General features: G+C 25.5%; 1 protein-coding gene across 1 annotated transcript; it reads left to right on the top strand.

The window, feature by feature from the left end:
* Positions 1–12,028: 12,028 nt before the first annotated feature.
* On the top strand, positions 12,029–19,239 carry Pdfr (Pigment-dispersing factor receptor). Its single transcript, XM_089228820.1, is given in 10 exon segments — positions 12,029–12,120; positions 13,792–13,899; positions 14,733–14,872; positions 14,939–15,042; positions 16,833–17,043; positions 17,102–17,398; positions 17,494–17,585; positions 17,676–17,862; positions 18,895–18,962; positions 18,964–19,239. Coding segments are annotated over 10 exon segments (1,290 nt in total). The 5' UTR covers positions 12,029–12,056; the 3' UTR covers positions 18,983–19,239.
* The last annotated feature ends 485 nt before the right edge of the window (positions 19,240–19,724 follow it).

Raw genomic sequence — 19,724 nt, 5'->3', positions numbered from 1 at the left:
TATTATACATTTAGATATTATCAATATTATTAATAAAGATAGCTCATCATTCAATTGGTATATAAAGAATAAAGATGAAAAATAGAAAAATTTCGAGTAGCAATAACTGAAAATTGTGTACAATAAATATTTTAAAATCACACGATAACCGATAAAATACACACTATACAGTGCTAAAATATCACTCCAAGTGATATATATTGTATACATAGTACATACCGACCACATAGGATCTTATCAGACTTCGTAATCGTAATAAACACGTTTAACGTTTATTATTATATTAGTAAGTATATAGCAAATGGTGTGCGTCGTTATTAATTAACTCTAATTATTATGACTTACGAGTGTTCATTATATACCTACTGACAAGTCGTCACGACCGTATATTTTATATAGATTAATTAAACGCAGAGCGCAGACTACATTTTCGACATAATGATTTCTTACATATTGTCTCTGAAATGTCTACCATCGACTCCGTTAAAATTGCGTTTAACACGCCCGAGTTATACATCATGACATAAATTATCTACAGGTTAGGTAATTATCATAAAATTCCAAAATGTGCCTTTTATTACTAATTATAGTACCTTTATAGTATAAGTCATAAGAGGTGATCAGTGAACTGCCATATTCGGAGATCGTAGGTTGGTGGCACGGAGTATCAATAACAAATAAATCAGTAAAATTATGTACAGACTTGATCGTGACGAATTCTTGCTTTTCAATATGGTTTCTAATGCTAAAACTCAAAACAACCATAGTATTATACTAATTACATACATTTTATATAATATATACTAACTTTACCTTTTTTAAATCTTCTATATAATATCATTGATTATAAATACTAGTATTTATAATCAATGATAATATGTTCCGACATTAACTACCTATGACCGATCGTCAATCAATTTTATAACTAATTAACTAAGTATAAAACAATAACAAACATCATATTATGTATTTAAGTTTTGATATTATTCAGGAATCAGACAATTTTGTTCCATTTATGTGTTAATTAATTAATCATGTGAAATAATTATAGCATATTAATTTTAAACTCATGATGTCAATATAAATGTCGAAAATTCAAAATGTTGGGACCTAAAGAGGTCGGGGTCTGGAATACGATCGCATCACAACATCCATTGTTTATTCATCAATGCTTATGGTAGGTAGTTAAAATAATAGTCAGTCTTCCATAATTCAATTTAGTTTAGTATAGCAATAAATTGCTATAAACTAGGTATTGAATAAATTATTTATTTTTATATAAAGATATTAATTATTAATAAAATATTTTTAACGTGATAATATCATTTAAATTTGATAATTGTTTATATTTTTATTATATTTTTAGTACATAATTATTGCTATAATAAATAAGTTTTGTCATCTTTTCTTAGTATGAGTATAATAACGCTTTGTCACTATAAATATTAAATATAATTATCATAAGGCATTCAATAGTTAAGGCTTTCACAATTAAATAGGTAATACATTATAATAATTTTATCATTACATATGTCTTTATCATTGATAGTACCTATACTTGATACTTATTTAACAATTTTGGTCAAAGTAAGCTTTATTTCCATACAACCTTGGAGCAAGACACAGTTTATTTGATTGTGAACATTGCATTAAGTTTCATTTAAATCACATATTGAATTCTTTTTTCTCCGATGAACATTATATAAACAAAACTAAAACTTTTTTTCAAAACAAACCAGACTAACTCTTTATGGGGTGTGGCAGGAATCAACAAATAGTTACTTAAGAGATTCGGATGATTTGAAAATAAAATAATAATGTCAATAAAACCTTTCTTATAGTTTATTAAGTTATTCTGGGTCTACACAGAGACAAATAAAAATAAAGTGGATATCGCTCTGCAGCACAGTAGGTTACAAGCGGGTTACTATAATGAACGATATTAAATTTTAATTCAATGCTATTATAATATCATTATAAAGGTACGAAAAACAATTCTGAGCGGAGACGGTTTATCTGTCTAGGATATGACTTTCCGGTGGACATTTTTTTTTTTTTTTTTTTTATAAAGATAGACAAACTTATAAGGAATCTTGAATTAAATTCTCAAATCTTCGATTTAAAAATAAAAATTTTTATGAATTTTTATCGAAGATAATTTGAACATTGTAGTAATTTTAACATATTTATTAAAAATTTGAACTTTAAATGCTTATAAAAAAAAATCGTAACTATGTATTTTTAAATATTTTTCAACTGCTATTGAAACAATATGTAGGAAGCTTTATATTAAATGTTGAAGCTTTTTGACCCAACCACTAAAATTTTATTGACATTAATAGAAAAAAAACTAAAAAAGTTGAAAAATTAAAATGTCAATAAATAGCTCAAAACAAATCAAAATATTTTGAAAACTTTATCTAATATAGAAAATGCCTATGTAAACATTCAGCGAAAATTTAAATTTAAACAATATGGGGGGCTGCGTGAAGTTGGCCCCCCGAGGTAAAAAAATGTTTAAAAATAGAATAAAGGTTTTCAAATTCTGAAAACTGGTTTTCAAATGTTTCCAAATTGAATTGGGAATTTCGAAAAGGGCCCATCTCGAATTTTTACCAAAATAAATTTTTTTGCATTTTTTTCATTTACACATATAGAGTATAGACTGATATTTTATGAGCGAAAATGGACCATATCCGTTTTCTATTGTGTTGAAATAAACATCCTATTTTTAGAAAAATTTCGAAAAGGACACAAAATTAAAAAGACAATCAGTTTTTTTGAGTTTTCTAAAAAATTTTAATTTTCAGATATGAGCCCTTTTCGAAATTCCCAATTCAATTATTTTCAAAATGATGGCTGGGGTTTGAAGAAAATTGGACAAAGTGGGGGGGCCAACTTCACACACGTGTCATTTGTTATAGAGTTACACCAAAATAAGAAAATCGCTAAATGAGAAATATATTGAAAATCCAATGTTGTAAAAATTTAAACTTCAAACGCTCATAAAAATTTAATTTTAATTTCTGATGGACATTTTTTTGTGATAAAGATTGACAAACTTGTAAGGAATCTTGTATTAAATTTTCAAATCTTAAATTAAAAAAGAAAGTTTTTTATGGATTTCTAGCTTAAAATAATTTGCAAATTTTCGTGAATTTTACGTATTTTATCAAAATTCAAACTTTTAAGGCTTATAAAAAAAATTGCGACCTTGTATTTCTTAACTGCTATTATAACAATGTGAGGCACCTTGTATTAAATTTTCTAGATTTTCTACCCAACAAATAAAATGTTACCAATATTAATTTAAAAAAAACTAATAATGATCAAAACTTTCATATGCCTGTAGGCTATAATTATATCAACTTAAGTCGTTATTTTTTGAAAATTGCATGGTATAAAGAATATATTTAAATAAACATTCGGTGAAAATTTCATGTTTCTGTGGCCATTTGTTTTAAAGTTACATCAAAAACCAAAATCAATTTTGTCGAAAACTGATTGAGCGTAAAATTTCTCGTTTTTTCCATAATTTTTAGTTTGTTTATCCCGATTATTTAGAAAAATATTTATGATTTTTTCATTTGACCTCTCAAAGTACCAACTAGATTCACTTTCTGATCTAACGAGGTAGGTACTGAAGTCGAAAATCGAAGCATTATTACTTCCCCAAAACGTGATGATAGACACAAAACAAATACATATATCATGGTGAAATAAATATACATTCCTCGCTCTGCTCAGAATCTAAAAAACGTAATCAGTATAAATGTAAAATATTTTCGGTGGTCTATTTATTTTCCCAGCACAGTCCAGATTTGGGCCACAGGTTAGGTTAGGGTATAGGAAATACTTACCCTTCGTCTACGTTATCAATAGAAAAATCTAAGTTGACCACTATTGTTTTATCACTATTGTTAAGTACATCGTAAATAAATTTAGATATACTGTAATATACATGCCTTTATTGATCTGATTCTTTATTGATTTAATCCAATACTGACTTTATGAAAGAAGTTTACTATTTTTTTATGATGAGATTATTAATCTCGACTTAACAATTTTTTCTAGGATCTTAGTGAAATTGCAAATCGTCGATATCACTCTATAATATTACTTAAAATCGATTTGCCTCTATTTTTAAAAAGTAGTTTAATAATAGTTTTTTAAAACTGAGGAAAAAATATTTCTTCTTTTAAACTTATATTATGTATATAAACTATAATAAAGGGTATCTGATAAAAGTGTGCTATAAGTTGTTCTGATAAATTACCAAAACGTGATGTTGTCTTTTCTTTTTAAGTATTTATAAGTTCAACTACCTCATTCTTATCAATAGATTAACGTTTTTATTATAAGAACTATTGGAGCATAGAATTCCTAAATTTTTGACGAATTTGTACCAATTCTGTAGTGAAATACCTATGCATTAATTTGTATTATTGGTTCGTTTTAAACTTCTATGATTTCTTATCTTAAAGCCTTTAATTTAATTTATTAATTTCCATGAAGAATTTAGATAATGTATAAAAAAAAAATTAAATTTACATGTATTTTAATGATATTTTTATTTTTGTACACAGCAGTTTCTAAGTTTTTAAAAGATTTTTCATAATTTATTTTTGAATTGAATTTAAATTTTAGTAAAAAATATGTTATTGTAATAAAAAATCTTATAATACACCCTGTCCCACAGAGATCTGACATTCTGACAAATGAAATAACTTTTGTTCTAATCAATAATTTTTAAAAATTTCTTTTAAATGTAATCCATAGACACTTGCGCTACATTTTTAGAATACATTTTTGATTTTTTAATACTGAAAATAAAAAACTTAAAAATTGATAAAAAAAATGATAAAAAATGTTTTCGAAATATTCAATATAGCCAATTTGTAAATCTGATTTTTAGAAAAATGTATATGGTAAAAACACTTATTTAAGTCAAATGGCTGATTTTTAAATATCAATATTTTCATAAAGTTAATTACGATATAGTTTATGTTAGAAACCTTGTAATTTCAAATAATAATAAAGTTTTTTTAAAATATTTTATAAGAACATTTTTAAATAAGTGCATGTTAAAATCTAATTATTTTTTATTGTATTTATTTTAATAATATGTGATGTATAAACTATAAACTATAAATTACTATAATTTACCTAACGAAAATATTGATATTTAATAAAATTGTAAAAAATCAGCCTTTTGACTTAAATAAGTGTTTTTACCATATAAATTTTTCTAAAAATAAAATTTACAAATTGGCTATATTGAATATTTCGAAAACATTTTTTATCATTTTTTTTATCAATTTTTAAGTTTTTTATTTTCAGTATTAAAAAATAAAAATAAAAATATAGTGCAAGTGTCTATGGATTATATTATTTAAAAAAAATTTTTTAAAAATATTGATTAGAACAAAAGTTATTTCATTTGTCAGAATGTCAGATCTCTTTGGGACAACCTGTATAGTTAGAGGTACAAAGTGATCTGATAGTGTCGAAAGTGTAGACCAGGGGTGGCCAACTTGCGGCTCACGTTATAGTCGTATGCGGCTCGTATCTTATTAATATATATACATATTTACTTACTAACGATAAAATTATTAAATGCATTTATAAACATTTTAGCTCTTGATATCATTGTATTTATTTATGTGGCCCGTGGACGTATTCATGTTAGCTACCACTGGTGTAGACGAATAGTAATATTATATATAATATACAAAATTGACCACTGTTTTCATATCTACAAATAATTGAAGAGGCGATAACAATACTTCTGTTTTAGAATTATGTGTTATATTTTAAAGCGTCTCATAAAAAAAATGCATTATTGTACACAGGTGCGTATAAAGAAGAGGAGTGTAGATGAAAGATAAATTTCCCCGAGAGATCAGCAGCCACTCTCGAAAATATGTTATGAGAGAAGTAGTCCCTTACAGGGACTTTTTTTTCTATAACTGCATCCATCATCCTTCATATAATATTTTTGCTCACGGCACTGAGTTTATCAACACGTTTTTGCTGTATAATTTTTTTATCTATAAGAAATACATTTGTAAACACATTTTAAAAATGCATATTTTTAGATTTTTAAATCATTTATGCATTTTCATTATTTATTATCATATAATGCTTCACGAAAAGCATCAATATCTCTATCATAGAATTTTCATTTGGTAACTATTGTAGACTGTAGGCGATAATTATTATTTTTTATCTAAATCTTTATTTAACTTATCCTAATTTCTTATGATTAGATATAGACTAATTTTTATTTAAATACTATCACTGCAAGACGTCTAGAAATTACTCATTGGTAAACTTGTGGAATCATAATTTTATTTGATATTTGACTCGTTCTTAACATACCTCCCACACATTCCAAATATTATTAAATTAAGAATATTCGTTTCGGCAGGGATCTGTGAAAATAAATGTTTTAATCAACGCGACGGATCGATGTTTTACTTAAAAATGATACGTGAAATCTAAGGGTACAAAAAATAATACATACAGCAGAATAAAGCTGTGATAACGACAGAAAATAGTAATAACTAATAAGAATAACATATACAGTAGCTGCGGTGAATTCATAAAAATGTTTACATATTAAATATGATTTTGTATTTTACATTATCCACCGTAAATAATTTGACTAAAAATCGTATTATCTCGAATTTAAATCTATACCAAGGTGATATATTATGTAAAATGTAAATTTATAACATCTTTAAATCATAATGATTTGAATCAACATTACCCTTTACCACTGTGGCGCTGTATTTAAAAGTTCAAACGCTCGTTTATATTTTTTTGATTTATCTATTGCATAGTTACATTTTGTTAAATTTAGGTTTATCTTGTCTTCGAATCTTTAGTACGCTTATTTTGCTAAAAATTGTGCGGTCTCTGCAGGTTCTTATATTTTGATGAGTACCTATGAACTAAAATGTTGAAAACATTTAAATTTTAAAATAATTATTATCATTAGATAATTGGTTATAGTTATCATATCAGTCATGTCCACACTTTGTTTATTACTATATATACTATTATTACTAACTATATAGACACATTTAACATTAGTAATTAGTATATCGACAATAATTCGACAATTTTAAGAAATAAATCGTCTGGTGACTGGTACAATGTATTCTCAAACCTTATTATCTAATATCTATAGTATTATCACACAAATTAAAAAAGATTTTTTTGATTTTTTTGATTTTCTTAATAGTTTTTCTATTGGCGATAGAAAGCTTATCAATTTTTAGGACGACGGGGGATGGATCGATGGATGTGTATGTGTAACGGGGCTATGGAAAAATAACATATAAATGATATACACAACGGACCCGATACACTTTTAATCGCCATTAATATTCTTGCTACAAATTAATGGATTTAATATTTATAATAAATAATAATACACAATATGGCTACCCTGCGCTCAGGTGAGCGACGCGAGAGAAGAATAACCACTTTTGGGTTCAGGTGTATTCTTTACAGCTTTTTTAATAATAAATTCTTAACTTTTAAGCTTTTGTTATTAAATTATTATTATATAAATTATCGAAATGTTGTATTTAGATTATAAACATGTTAAAAGTTAAACATATTTTTTACTCTTAATAATTGATAAGTCTATCAATTAGGTATTAAATAAAACTTATCAAAGATACCTATATAGTTTTAGATTAATTTGGTAATTTTTAATGTAAGGGTTATCTAAGTTATTTGTAATCTTTAATAAAACGTGCGATTTGTTTTGTGTATACTTTCAAGTCTCCAACATTATAAATGGTATTCGATACAATTTGATTTTGACCATAATTTTTCTTAGCATTCCTCACTTTAAATTACTTGGTTGATTTGATTAAAAAACCCAATGTATTTAATTTTTATGTTTTTAGGCAAATATGCTCAACATGATGAAATTGAGTTGAAGAAAGGAGGTTTGATTTGAGGATTACAGTATTACACCAAAATATCGTATGACATCTAACTCAGGTCATTAGTTATTACCAATATAGTAAGCATATTAAATTTCAATCTTATTTCAGAGAAATGAGATTTGGTACACTTTGGAAATGTATATCAAGATCATTTAGGGTACATTATTCTATGAAACTATTTATCTTGTCTTGTAACATGGAGCAATCTGATTGACAAGAGATTGTATTGTAGGATATACTTTGAGGTCGTCAGAAAAAAGTTTAAATTTACAATGTGTAAAACAACTATTAATTTCAATTAAGAATACTAAGAATATCCATGGGGATATACATATATGACCTCCTCTAGTCCTCTCCTTGAAGTACATCAATATTATGATTCATAAGTTATAAAGAATTTAGATGAAAAATATCCTATAACCAATAGTTGAAAGCGGTTAATCGAATATAAATTGAATCAGTTTAAGAAATTTCCAGAAATACCAATTGAAACAAGAATGTCGTGATTCACTGTGTCAAACGATTTATGCATTAAAGTTTGAAAATATATTTTTACAAATTGCATTAAATAACAATTACATGCATTGAATGAAGACAATGAAGTTTGAAGTTATAATTTGTTTTAAATTACGACAAGTCGTTGACAAATATCAAATAAAGTAATCTATGATCAGTTTTTATTTTTTGCATACCCAACGAAAAATCAAATGTTCATATTTTTTGTGTCTTGTGTGCAACTACTGTATTGATTGTTTTGTTAATCCTTGGTAAACTACAAAATAATAGTCATAATAATATTATTAAAAAAATATGTCAAATTTATTGTATGTTTAAAAATTCATGGTAAAATAGTTAGATATTTATTTTTAATAATATTCAATAATATATATTGATAGATCTATAAATAAATGTTCAACAAAAACAACAAAAAATGTTTTCAAACAATAATTTTTACCGATTTACCGAGGCCGTTATGTCATAAAAATTAAATTTATTATAGTATATATTATGTACTATTAATAAATTTAATCTACATATATGCGTGTTAATATCACCTTATTAATTTAGTCATAGTGGTACTATACATAAACAATGTTGATAAAGGATTGCAATACGGTTAATTTCCACCCTTATTGATAGACGAAATAGAATTCAAATTATACAGGTACGTATATATACATAGTTATGTAAAAAGTTTACAGCCAATGAAACAACTGAAAGATGAATATGCGCATTTTACTCACAATCACGCGGGACATTCAACTGTTACTGTGGTATAGTCATTCACGTACTCTGTAGTCTCAGGTAAGCACATTTTAACTTATTGTATACATTTTAGAACTTAAATCCTGATGAATGATTATTTTGCTTAATTATTATTCATAATTAAACTTCTTAATTTTGTTTCCTGCATTTCAGTTGTTTGATTAATTTAAATGTATTATATTTTTTGAGACGAGTTACATATTTATTTTTTTAGGAACATCTCCGCGTTGAACTAGTATCTACAAATCGGAGTATTATTCAAATCAATTTAATTAATAATGCATTAATATATTTATTTATTATTTTTCTTTTAATCTGTTTCGGTACCACATTATAATACCTACTTTAAGTGTATAATAAGAATTTAAATTGTTGTTTGCTAAAGTTTATGATGTGGTATATAATATTATAAAATTCATATAATTTAAACATTTTAATCTACGCTTTTATTATACTTATAAATCTAAATTATTTTATTGCAGATTAAACAAAAGATAAATATAATTTAAACATATTATCACAGTAAACTGCTCTATTAATTTTTAATTTGTTTTTCAAAAATAGTATACCAATTAAGTTGATAGTATTTATAATATTTACATATACATATTGATTATAAATTGATAGTGAAGTAAAAAATTATACTTAAAATAATTTTTTATCAGTTTAAAAAAAATATGAACTACATTTTGATTATTCTGTAATTGTTAAATAAATATAATTTCAATAATTTTTATAGGAAAATATTATATGTAATTACTATAATTACTATTTACTATGCTATAATACTATATTCAGTACTTTTAAAAATATTGTTTGGAATATCAAATGTTGCTCAACAATAATTTTAAATTACACAACTTTGAAGTTTTTCAGATTCCAATTATATATATTGTATTATATCGTTTTATTTTTATTTTTTTGAAATTTTCTATTCATTCTATTGGTTTCATAACTGATTAGCTTTTTTTATTTACAAAATATAATATTTAAGTATTTAATCTTTAAAAATGTTGGTAGTTCGATTCTAACTAGATATATATATTACACTTATGTTATTGAAGTTGAAATGTTGGTCATTAAAACCAATAGTTGTTCCTAAAACTAGGTGGTACTTAATCTGGACAAAAGATACGCAAAATATGGTGTACACGTTTTTTTTAAAGATTTGCTAACTCATCATTAAACACAAAAAATATCACGAGTAGACGAAGATCGTATAAAATCAACAAAGGTACCTATATAACACCACTACAAAAGCACTTGAAAAAAGTTCAATAGGAGAAAAGAAAGTCAGATGCTCGTTGCTCCTTGCTTAACCCTCGAGTACACTGGAATCGTGAATTTTGATTAAAAAAAAGTTACCAAATTACAATATACAAGTTTACAGATTACGGTCATGGGTTCGATATAAATTTTAAATTATTTCGAATCGAATTGAATGTATAATATAACAGTACCTATATAAATAATATACATGCAATTCAATATAGTATAGGGATATATATTATATGTGTATAACTTCTTCAAATTTGTTGAAGACGTAGGTAATAATGTTTCAGTACAAGATAGTGTATACCTATACTGCTGTATTAAACTCTGTTATTTGCCATGTATTCTGTAGGAATCATAAATATCATTCGTGGAAATTAAATATTATTATAAATCCAATTGTACGTATCTTACTACGTATCGTAGTTAATTAAAATTTTTACTATTTTATTTACCTAAAATGTATTTGTAAAAAGTATTTTTTAAATCTAAAATAAATAAAGTTACATTAATTAAATTTTGTAATTCGTTGACACTTGACACTATAGCTGTTATAAAATAGTTCTCGTTTAATAACGTTTATGGTTATAGTTAGATGGAAAGCTTATGAGGAGTGATATTACAGAAACAAATCTTAAGATTTTTTTGTCAAAATAATTAGCTACCTATTAGAGCAATAATGATATTTCAACAAAAATAAGATTTTTAAAATAGGTCTGGTGACCTAGAATATTTTAATTCATCATAACCACTTGTTATAGGACACCTCGTGCCCATATAATAGATGTGTACATACATCATAATTTACTCCATATCGTATATGAAATAGGTATTAATGTATATTAACTAAAAAATATATTATATAAAAAGTTTGATGTTTAAAATATAGACATTTGAAATATATCCTTAGAATTAATTGTCATATCCAAACAGTAATTTTTAAAAAATCATATTGATATCGTTTAAATTAAAAAAATTAAATTTTTAATGTCGTTAAAACGATAGGTCTTATATAAACAGTCATTCTTTTAAAACTAAAAGTACCAAAGGTATTAAGTATTTGAACATATTATGTTAATTATTTTTGAAAATATTGCTATTATTAAAATTCTTATTTATAACGATGACGTCGCCACCGGTGTCATTTGGCTTTAAAAAAAAAATTACGAGCGCTATTAGTAATAATTTTTCTTAGGTTTTAATCAATGTTTGCTTTCGAATGTAATTTTATATTTTCATATATGAATATATTTTTACAAATTTTCTTGGAATCGATAAAAAATATTTTAATATTGTTTTGTTTTTTATTTTATTTTACACAATTTTTAAAGGTATATTGATCAGTACAATTGTTTTAAAAGTGTTGTATTTGAATTAAGAAAAATTATTATTAAATAAATAATTAAAAATCCTATACCTACCTACAAATGAAACAGACAATATTCATCAAAACAATTTTATAAGTAAAGAAAATTAAACTATACATCTATAATACATAAACATTTTTTCTATTGCAGATAAAAAAAAAAAAAATATTCAAAAATAAACAGGATGACAACCAATATTCTGACTTCATGTGATTCTAATTCATCTTATAATTTAATAACTTCTAATGGTAAGTATTATAAAATTCAATATACTTGAAGATACAAAAAATAATTGAACTAGATACAACTTTTAAAAAAATAACGTATTTTTAAATAAATATTAAAACATTTTTTTTGTTATTTTTTAATTGCTTAATTATTTGTAATAGATAGCTATTAGCTATTAATGTACTTGAATAATGAGGAACCAATAACTTGTGAATAAATGTTATAAATGTCATGAGTATAATATTTTTACTAGCTGATTTAGAAGTTATCTTATAAATACTATTTACATCATCATATATGTACGTATGTATTATACAACGTGTTCTGTGAGGATTTACCCATTGCGATATTTCCCTAAATAATGGAGACATCAAAATTCTTTTCTTTTTTTTTTATCAATTATCCCGCGGCAACTTAGGCCATTGGCAATTGATTTATTGGTTCTTGGTTTATGGAACGGTAAGGTGTGTTACACGTGGGTGAGTTTTGGCAGAATTTTTATTGGGGCACCCGTAGATTTCTGCCGTGCCCCAGAGTGGGTGATGGCGGCACTTGTTCTTTGGACACCGTGACTTGCCCGGAGAAAAATGTCGCCCGATGGTCGAGGATCGAACCCGGTCCGGCTGAGCCACAACCGACGCGTTAGACCGCTCGGCCACCTCGTCCCCCTCAAAATTCTTATTTGGTAATAAAATTCACAGGGATAAGAACTACAATTATTTCATATTTTAATGTTTTGTTAAAAAAGTTAAAAAATATATTTTTTTATTTAATTATTTCCAAAAAAATTCACTAAAGCCATTTTTGTTAATTTTATGATTTTTTTAATTTCGAGAAAAATTGCGAATTATTTAACACCGTAATGTCAAACATGTGAAACGCCGAGCCCGCGCGTGCTCGTACGGCCGGCCGAACGCTTTCAGTGTGCATAGTTATTTTATTTCTTAAAAACTGGAAAAAATATTAAAAATCAGGAAATTAATGAAAATAAAATTTTGAAACGTCAATATTTTCAAAAAAATAAACTCTAAAAAAATGGCTGTCTAATTTTTTTTTTTTAATATATTTTCAAATTTTTACCAAAACATTAAAACAAATTTAAAAATGAAATAATTAAAGCGTCTCTGTGATATAACCCCTATGAGTCATAAAACCAGAATTTTTATACATCTCCATTATTTCGTGAGATATTGCAATGGGTAAATCTTCGCGGGACACTATTATATAATATACTAATCAATAATTATTTTTCTGAAGATTTATCTATATTCAATCATATAATAACAGATGCATATTATAATTATTTTCAATGGCAAAACTAAAAAATAATTTCAGGGGAATAGGGGATCATAGTTTTAATATAAATATATAAATAAGTGGATTAGTGGCTGTCATTCAAAAAGACAAGTCAAAAAAACAAGATTTGGGAGAGGATGATGACCACCATAATATTTTCTACTTACAAACATCATACATTTTTTTTTTTATCTTGAAATTATACATTTCTGATTTTAAAATTAAGTATATCAATATTACATTTATATATGTATATTATATATATTAATATTTTAATACATTTAACACTGTTAACATAATTAATAATTAAATTATTTAAATTTATACGATTTTTAAAATTAATTTATGATTTATTAAGTGTTAAGTAGGTATTTAAGTATAAAGTATTGTTTCAGATAAATTCTGTAATTGGTTTTATGATGAAAAAACGTGTTGGCCAATTGCAAAAGCCAACACCAATGTATCCCAACCATGTCCAAAAGAACAAGGATTTGACAAAATGAGTACTTATTATAATAATTTTTTTATTTTATATATAATGAATATCTGCTTTAAAATATATACATTTCTTTTCTTTAGTTATAACAGTATTAAATATTAGTTTAAGTTTTAAATTTCGATCCTTAATTTGATTATAAATAAAATACAACTATCAAAATTATTAAATTGTGTTTTACAATCTGGACAAAAAATAAATTAAACTAATCAGATCCAAATTATAATTTATTTAACTGTCAGAAGATAGTAATAAAAATCATTCACAGCGATGTATTTACTATAAAATATTAGTAATAACTAGATAAGTAATCACCACATTACTATTCAAAATTTAGAACATTTTTTCTATCTACTTAAAATGTACAAAATATGTCAATTGGCTATGATTATTGATTTCACTATGCTTTTCCTTTTGTATGCCTATAGCAATAAATAATACACGTTGACTGCCATGTGACCGCCGGCGGTCACTTGTTATGTATTATCGGTAAGCCAGGCATGTTTTTCAGTGTCATTCCAAATTTGTAATCACTATTTTATTTAAAAAAATAAAAAATAAAAAATATGTTCACTAAATAGAAAATTTTTTAATGATTCTTGCTATGCCACCGTGCTTTTTTAGAGCATGATTGTAATGCCATGAATCATTTAATAATATAAAACCTTATTTATTTATGATCACCGACGGTCGTGTGGTGTGGTAGTAATGATTAACTATGTATGGCCACAAACATAGAAAATTTGAGAATTACAAATGACCACCGGCGATCACATGGCAGTCAACGTGTCAAAATTAAAATTATGTGTTTGGACTTAAATCCATTTTATACAATTTTAGAGATGGCCTATAAATACTGTACTGAAGATGGAAGTTGGGAAAATGTAACGAATTTATTTGGATCAACCGATTATAGTAGTTGTTATACTCCAGAACTAACGGAAATGCTAGAAAAACTTGGATCAGACTACGATACAAAAGTAAAAATCATGTAATTTGTTGTTAATAATACCATTAAGTTATTTCAAGTGTATTTGTTATTTAAGCGAAAAATTAACATTGCTATTAACACTGGAGTAATTGAAGTAGTCGGGTGCCTTGTATCGATTATTTCATTGATCATATCATTATGCATTTTCATCAGGCACAAGTAAGTATAATATTTATATAATTTGCTTTAAGAATATACATAGTTATTGGTTTTTAGATTTAAGTTATACTATTATAATATAGTAAATAATAATCAAGGGTACGAAAACCACGCCAGAAGATTAATTATACATCTTGATGACATTCTAAATTTCGTATTTTAAGACTTAAGATTTTACTCCGAAACCATTCACATGCTATATACCTACCCATTATAGTCTAATAATTAATTAATAAAATTTGGAATATTAGTATATGTATATCTATTGTAGAATATGAACTTAAAGTCTTTAAAAACGACCTCGTAACCGAAGTATAGATCATAATATGTGATATACACAATACTGGAACTAGGTCCGTAGTTTGACGTTGTCTTTTAAAATCGCTTTAAAATTTAATACACACGAATACCTATAATATATGTCTAGATATCATTGGTAACAATAGTGATGCGGCACGTCAAAAAATATATATAGGTACGTATATAATATTGTTGGAAAATTTTACTTGGCCGTTAAACTCACTAAATGATATTTTTTCGAGGTTTCGATCGCCATGCTAAGGAGAAGGTACTACTAAAAAAAACTTTGAGAACCACTGGTTGAACCACTCTGTAATATAGATAATAAACTAATAAAGTAATAACTATTCAGAAACGGATGAAGTGGGTGCTAGCTCCCCTTTCCTCCCGGACTTAGGTATATTAATTCTTACCACAGGATACTAACATTGATAACAAATACAATAGATACTGTAATTATAATTAATTTATATTGTATTTGGGTTGTAACAAAATTGTTTAGCCTTCTAGAACGGTGCTCTGAATTCGTGCATGTATCTATTAACAAAGGAACTTCAGGTCCTAGACATCTAAGGGTGTTTACGACATAAATAGTGTATCATTATATATATGGTACCATTGGTACCTACCTAAATAATCTAAAATCGTTACCTTAATCATACAAATTGTAATAATGCACAAATTTGACACTATAATAAATGAACAGCAACGAGTGTCATGTTAAGACACGGTCGTGTTACTGTAAAATAACATTAGGGTGAACAAATTATATGTATGTACATAATCAACTCAGATTTTTAATCAATTTTAATTAGCTAAATTTTAAAATAAAACATAAAAGACACGTAACAATAATAACATATTTATCTATATGTATAGTGCTAAGATTTACACAAAATGGTCTGGATGATGTTGATGGATTTAAATGAGAATGAGAATCGTTTCAATTTATGTTTAACGTGATTTTTTTTATTAAACTTTAAAATTGATCACTTTCGGAAAATTTAAAAAGTATAATTATTAATTAACAGTGAAGTGTAGAGTATATACTACATAATAATATAGACCATGGCATTAAATTACTAATAAAATGAGGTGGTGCTGGAACTTTATCAACTTTAAAACTGTTCTAAAATATGTTAACCGAAAAAATGCATTAAAAAAACAATCATTGCAGTAAAACTAAATATAGGTTTTTCACTTGACACTTCGCTTTCGATGTTTTAAACTTTGAACTCTCTACGATTTTATAGATATAATAGGATATGTATTGGTGTAAGGACTAAACATTTATGTTATATTTTAAAAATTGTAAAGAATTCTTTAAATAATATTAGGTGTTCATTATATAAGTCATTTCTAAATAATTGATTTTTTATGTAGTCTTGAATTTTAATATTCTTAATTATGTATGTGGAATAGGTAATATAAATTAGGTACCTATATACTCTATTAATTCTTTTTATTAATACAGTTATTTATTTCTGCAGAGGTTTATTGGAACAGAGGTTCAAGATACATATGAATTTATTTGTTGCTTTATCATTACAAATGTTCATTAAATTAATTTTAAATATTGATAAACTGGACTTATTTAAAACTAAAAAATACCGTTCAAATGTAACTTGTCTTGTGGACTGTAACAACCAAATACGTTTAGTAAAAGATGAAGACAATTGGTTTTTTGGAATTATGTACACGGTACGTTTTAAAAATATAGTGATTTAATTAAAATTATATTAACAGCGTGTTTTTTTAGCCAATAATTTGTGAGGGTATTCTAGTCATATTGGAGTGGTCTAAAACTGCTAGTTTTATGTGGATGTACAACGAAGGAGTATATCTGTATAGAATAATAAAATCCAGAGTTTTAAGAATAAACTCAATAAATTTTCGAATGTATCTATTTGGTTGGGGTGTACCAGCTTTGATGACATCTGTATGGTTGTTGGTAACAATGGTTTACTACAAAAAGTCATCTAGTGTCTGTTGGTGGGGCTACAGCTTGTTACCATTTTTTTGGATTCTTGAAGGACCCCGCTTGATCATTATCGTAGTAAGTTTAGGTTTAACAAGTCCTAAATAGCTCATTAATCAAATTTATTATTTACTTAATGAAAATGTATTATATTTTATACTTTTTAACATTAGGTAAATTTCATAATATTAATTATTGTATTGAGAGAGTTGTTGAAGAAAATTAAATCAAAATTATCACCGTCAAACGAGTTGGATATCATAAGGTACTAATTTTTTTATACGTAAACTTTAATATGATTTGACAAAATATCAATGTTTATGTCTACAATATTATTTTATGTATTTTGTACTAGAAAAGTATCCAAAGCAGCCATAGCTCTTGTCCCTTTACTTGGGATTACAAACTTTATATTAGTTATATTACCTGAACCGCATTCAAAAAGTCCTGAATTATTTGCTTTCTGGTCATATTCCGCACATATATTACACTCGTTCCAGGGCTTAATGGTGTCGATATTATATTGTTTTATGAATAAAGAAGTAAGTATGCTAAACCATAAGAAAATAATAAGCACCTACATATAATTACATATAATAAGGTTACAAATTATTTACATCATTCATAAATCATAATAATTAAGATTCACAACTAATTTAGTTTTTAAACATATTTAATAAAAATAAATAAACTATCGATTTTACAGTTCCATCGTGTTATGTTGTATGTAATGTAGAACTTAATAAACTAATTAAATTTTTAAACTTTTTTGTACATATACTGTATCCGTATACATTAATAAAAAAAAATGGGTATATTATTGATATGTCTAGATGCATAATTCCATAATCTTATAAGTGTCAAGTTGTCATATTATTAAAGATTTCAAAAATGGCTATTTATACGAAATAGGATACAGTCAATGTCGTAAGATCATCATACGGAAAAAATAAAAACGAACCATTTCAATAATCAAAAATGACTACACAGATAAACAATCATAGTCGTAAAACAATCGAATTATAATTCATTCAGATCACAAGGAACTTAGGTTTATGAAACCAGTCGTCACCAGATAAATATATTTCAAGATACTCGAGTTTTTGATTAGTGATTTTCTTATTTCACAAGTCTTTACACTAAAAACATAATGAACAAAAATGTAGTTATAAGCCTGATATCAAATTAAACGTATGAAATATAAATACGATTCAACTGCAGAATAGATAAGTCTTAAATAGCATTTTGCATGCATATTGCATACCAATATATTATACATACACCACATATATTATGATGAAGCACCATTGATGATTAAAATGTATAGGTTCTAGGTTCCAAAATAATATACGACATAATTAATGCAATAAAAATAATATAAATCATTATAATAATTAAATAATAACTTATCATAGCTCTAAGCTATATTGTGTACATATTATAGACTATAATCGATTCATAACAATATTATTGTTATTATGGTTTATCATTTCATGTATTATTGTGGATATAATAATACAATATAAATAAATAATATTTATTGATCATTGACTACATCATTATCACTGTTGCAGATTAAAAAGTCGTTTGATAAACGAATGATGCTTCAAAAATCACGACGAAATTTTGAGATGGAAATGACATAATTTATTTAAAACTTAGACTATCATAATATTTTTTATAAATATAATTCAATTTTTTTATGAATAATACTATGTGTCTACATTATATATTTGGTTTCTGGTATTTAATTAACTGTTATGTGCACTATAAACTAACTATTAATTTTATGTACTTAACAGTAAAAAAATTTGGTTTATAATGCATGCAGAATAGGAAATTAAATTTTAAATAAATGCTTATATTACTATAAGGTTTGTACACAATGTATTGTTTCAAAAATATATTGTTTTAAATTATTTGAAGTATAATGTTTATAATTCTATTTTTTTTTATTAACTCAATCAATTTTATATAATTATATTGCACTAAAATTAAATATTGAAAAAAAAATTATAGTTTTAATTTTATTGTAAAACAAAATTAAATTTATTTAGTGCTTAATCAGTTATTGCAAATATGTTAGGTTTAAATAATTCAATAGATTTTTAAATAAGAAATGACAACATTTTAAATTGTATTAACTGAATTATTCACAGAAAGAATATAACTTGATTGTAGGTATAACTTTATAATACCATAATTGATAAATTGCCCAGTATATAGGTATCTAACCTAACCTCAAGCCCAAATTAAGGGGGGCAGGGGGGCCAAGTCCCCGGGGTCCACGTGTGTAATTTTATTTTTTATTTTTTTCTTGTTTGAACTAACATGCGATGGGGCCCATCGACCGTGTTTACCACCTAGGTTTAGCATGGTAAGTGGGAACACATAGCGTCATAGC

Source organism: Diuraphis noxia, unplaced genomic scaffold (assembly GCF_037042655.1).
Source record: "Diuraphis noxia isolate RWA-SAM2 unplaced genomic scaffold, SU_Dnox_SAM2 contig0005, whole genome shotgun sequence".
NCBI lineage: Eukaryota > Metazoa > Arthropoda > Insecta > Hemiptera > Aphididae > Diuraphis > Diuraphis noxia.
Note: the sequence above shows the minus strand (reverse complement) of the source record. Positions and strands in the feature narration are given on the sequence as shown.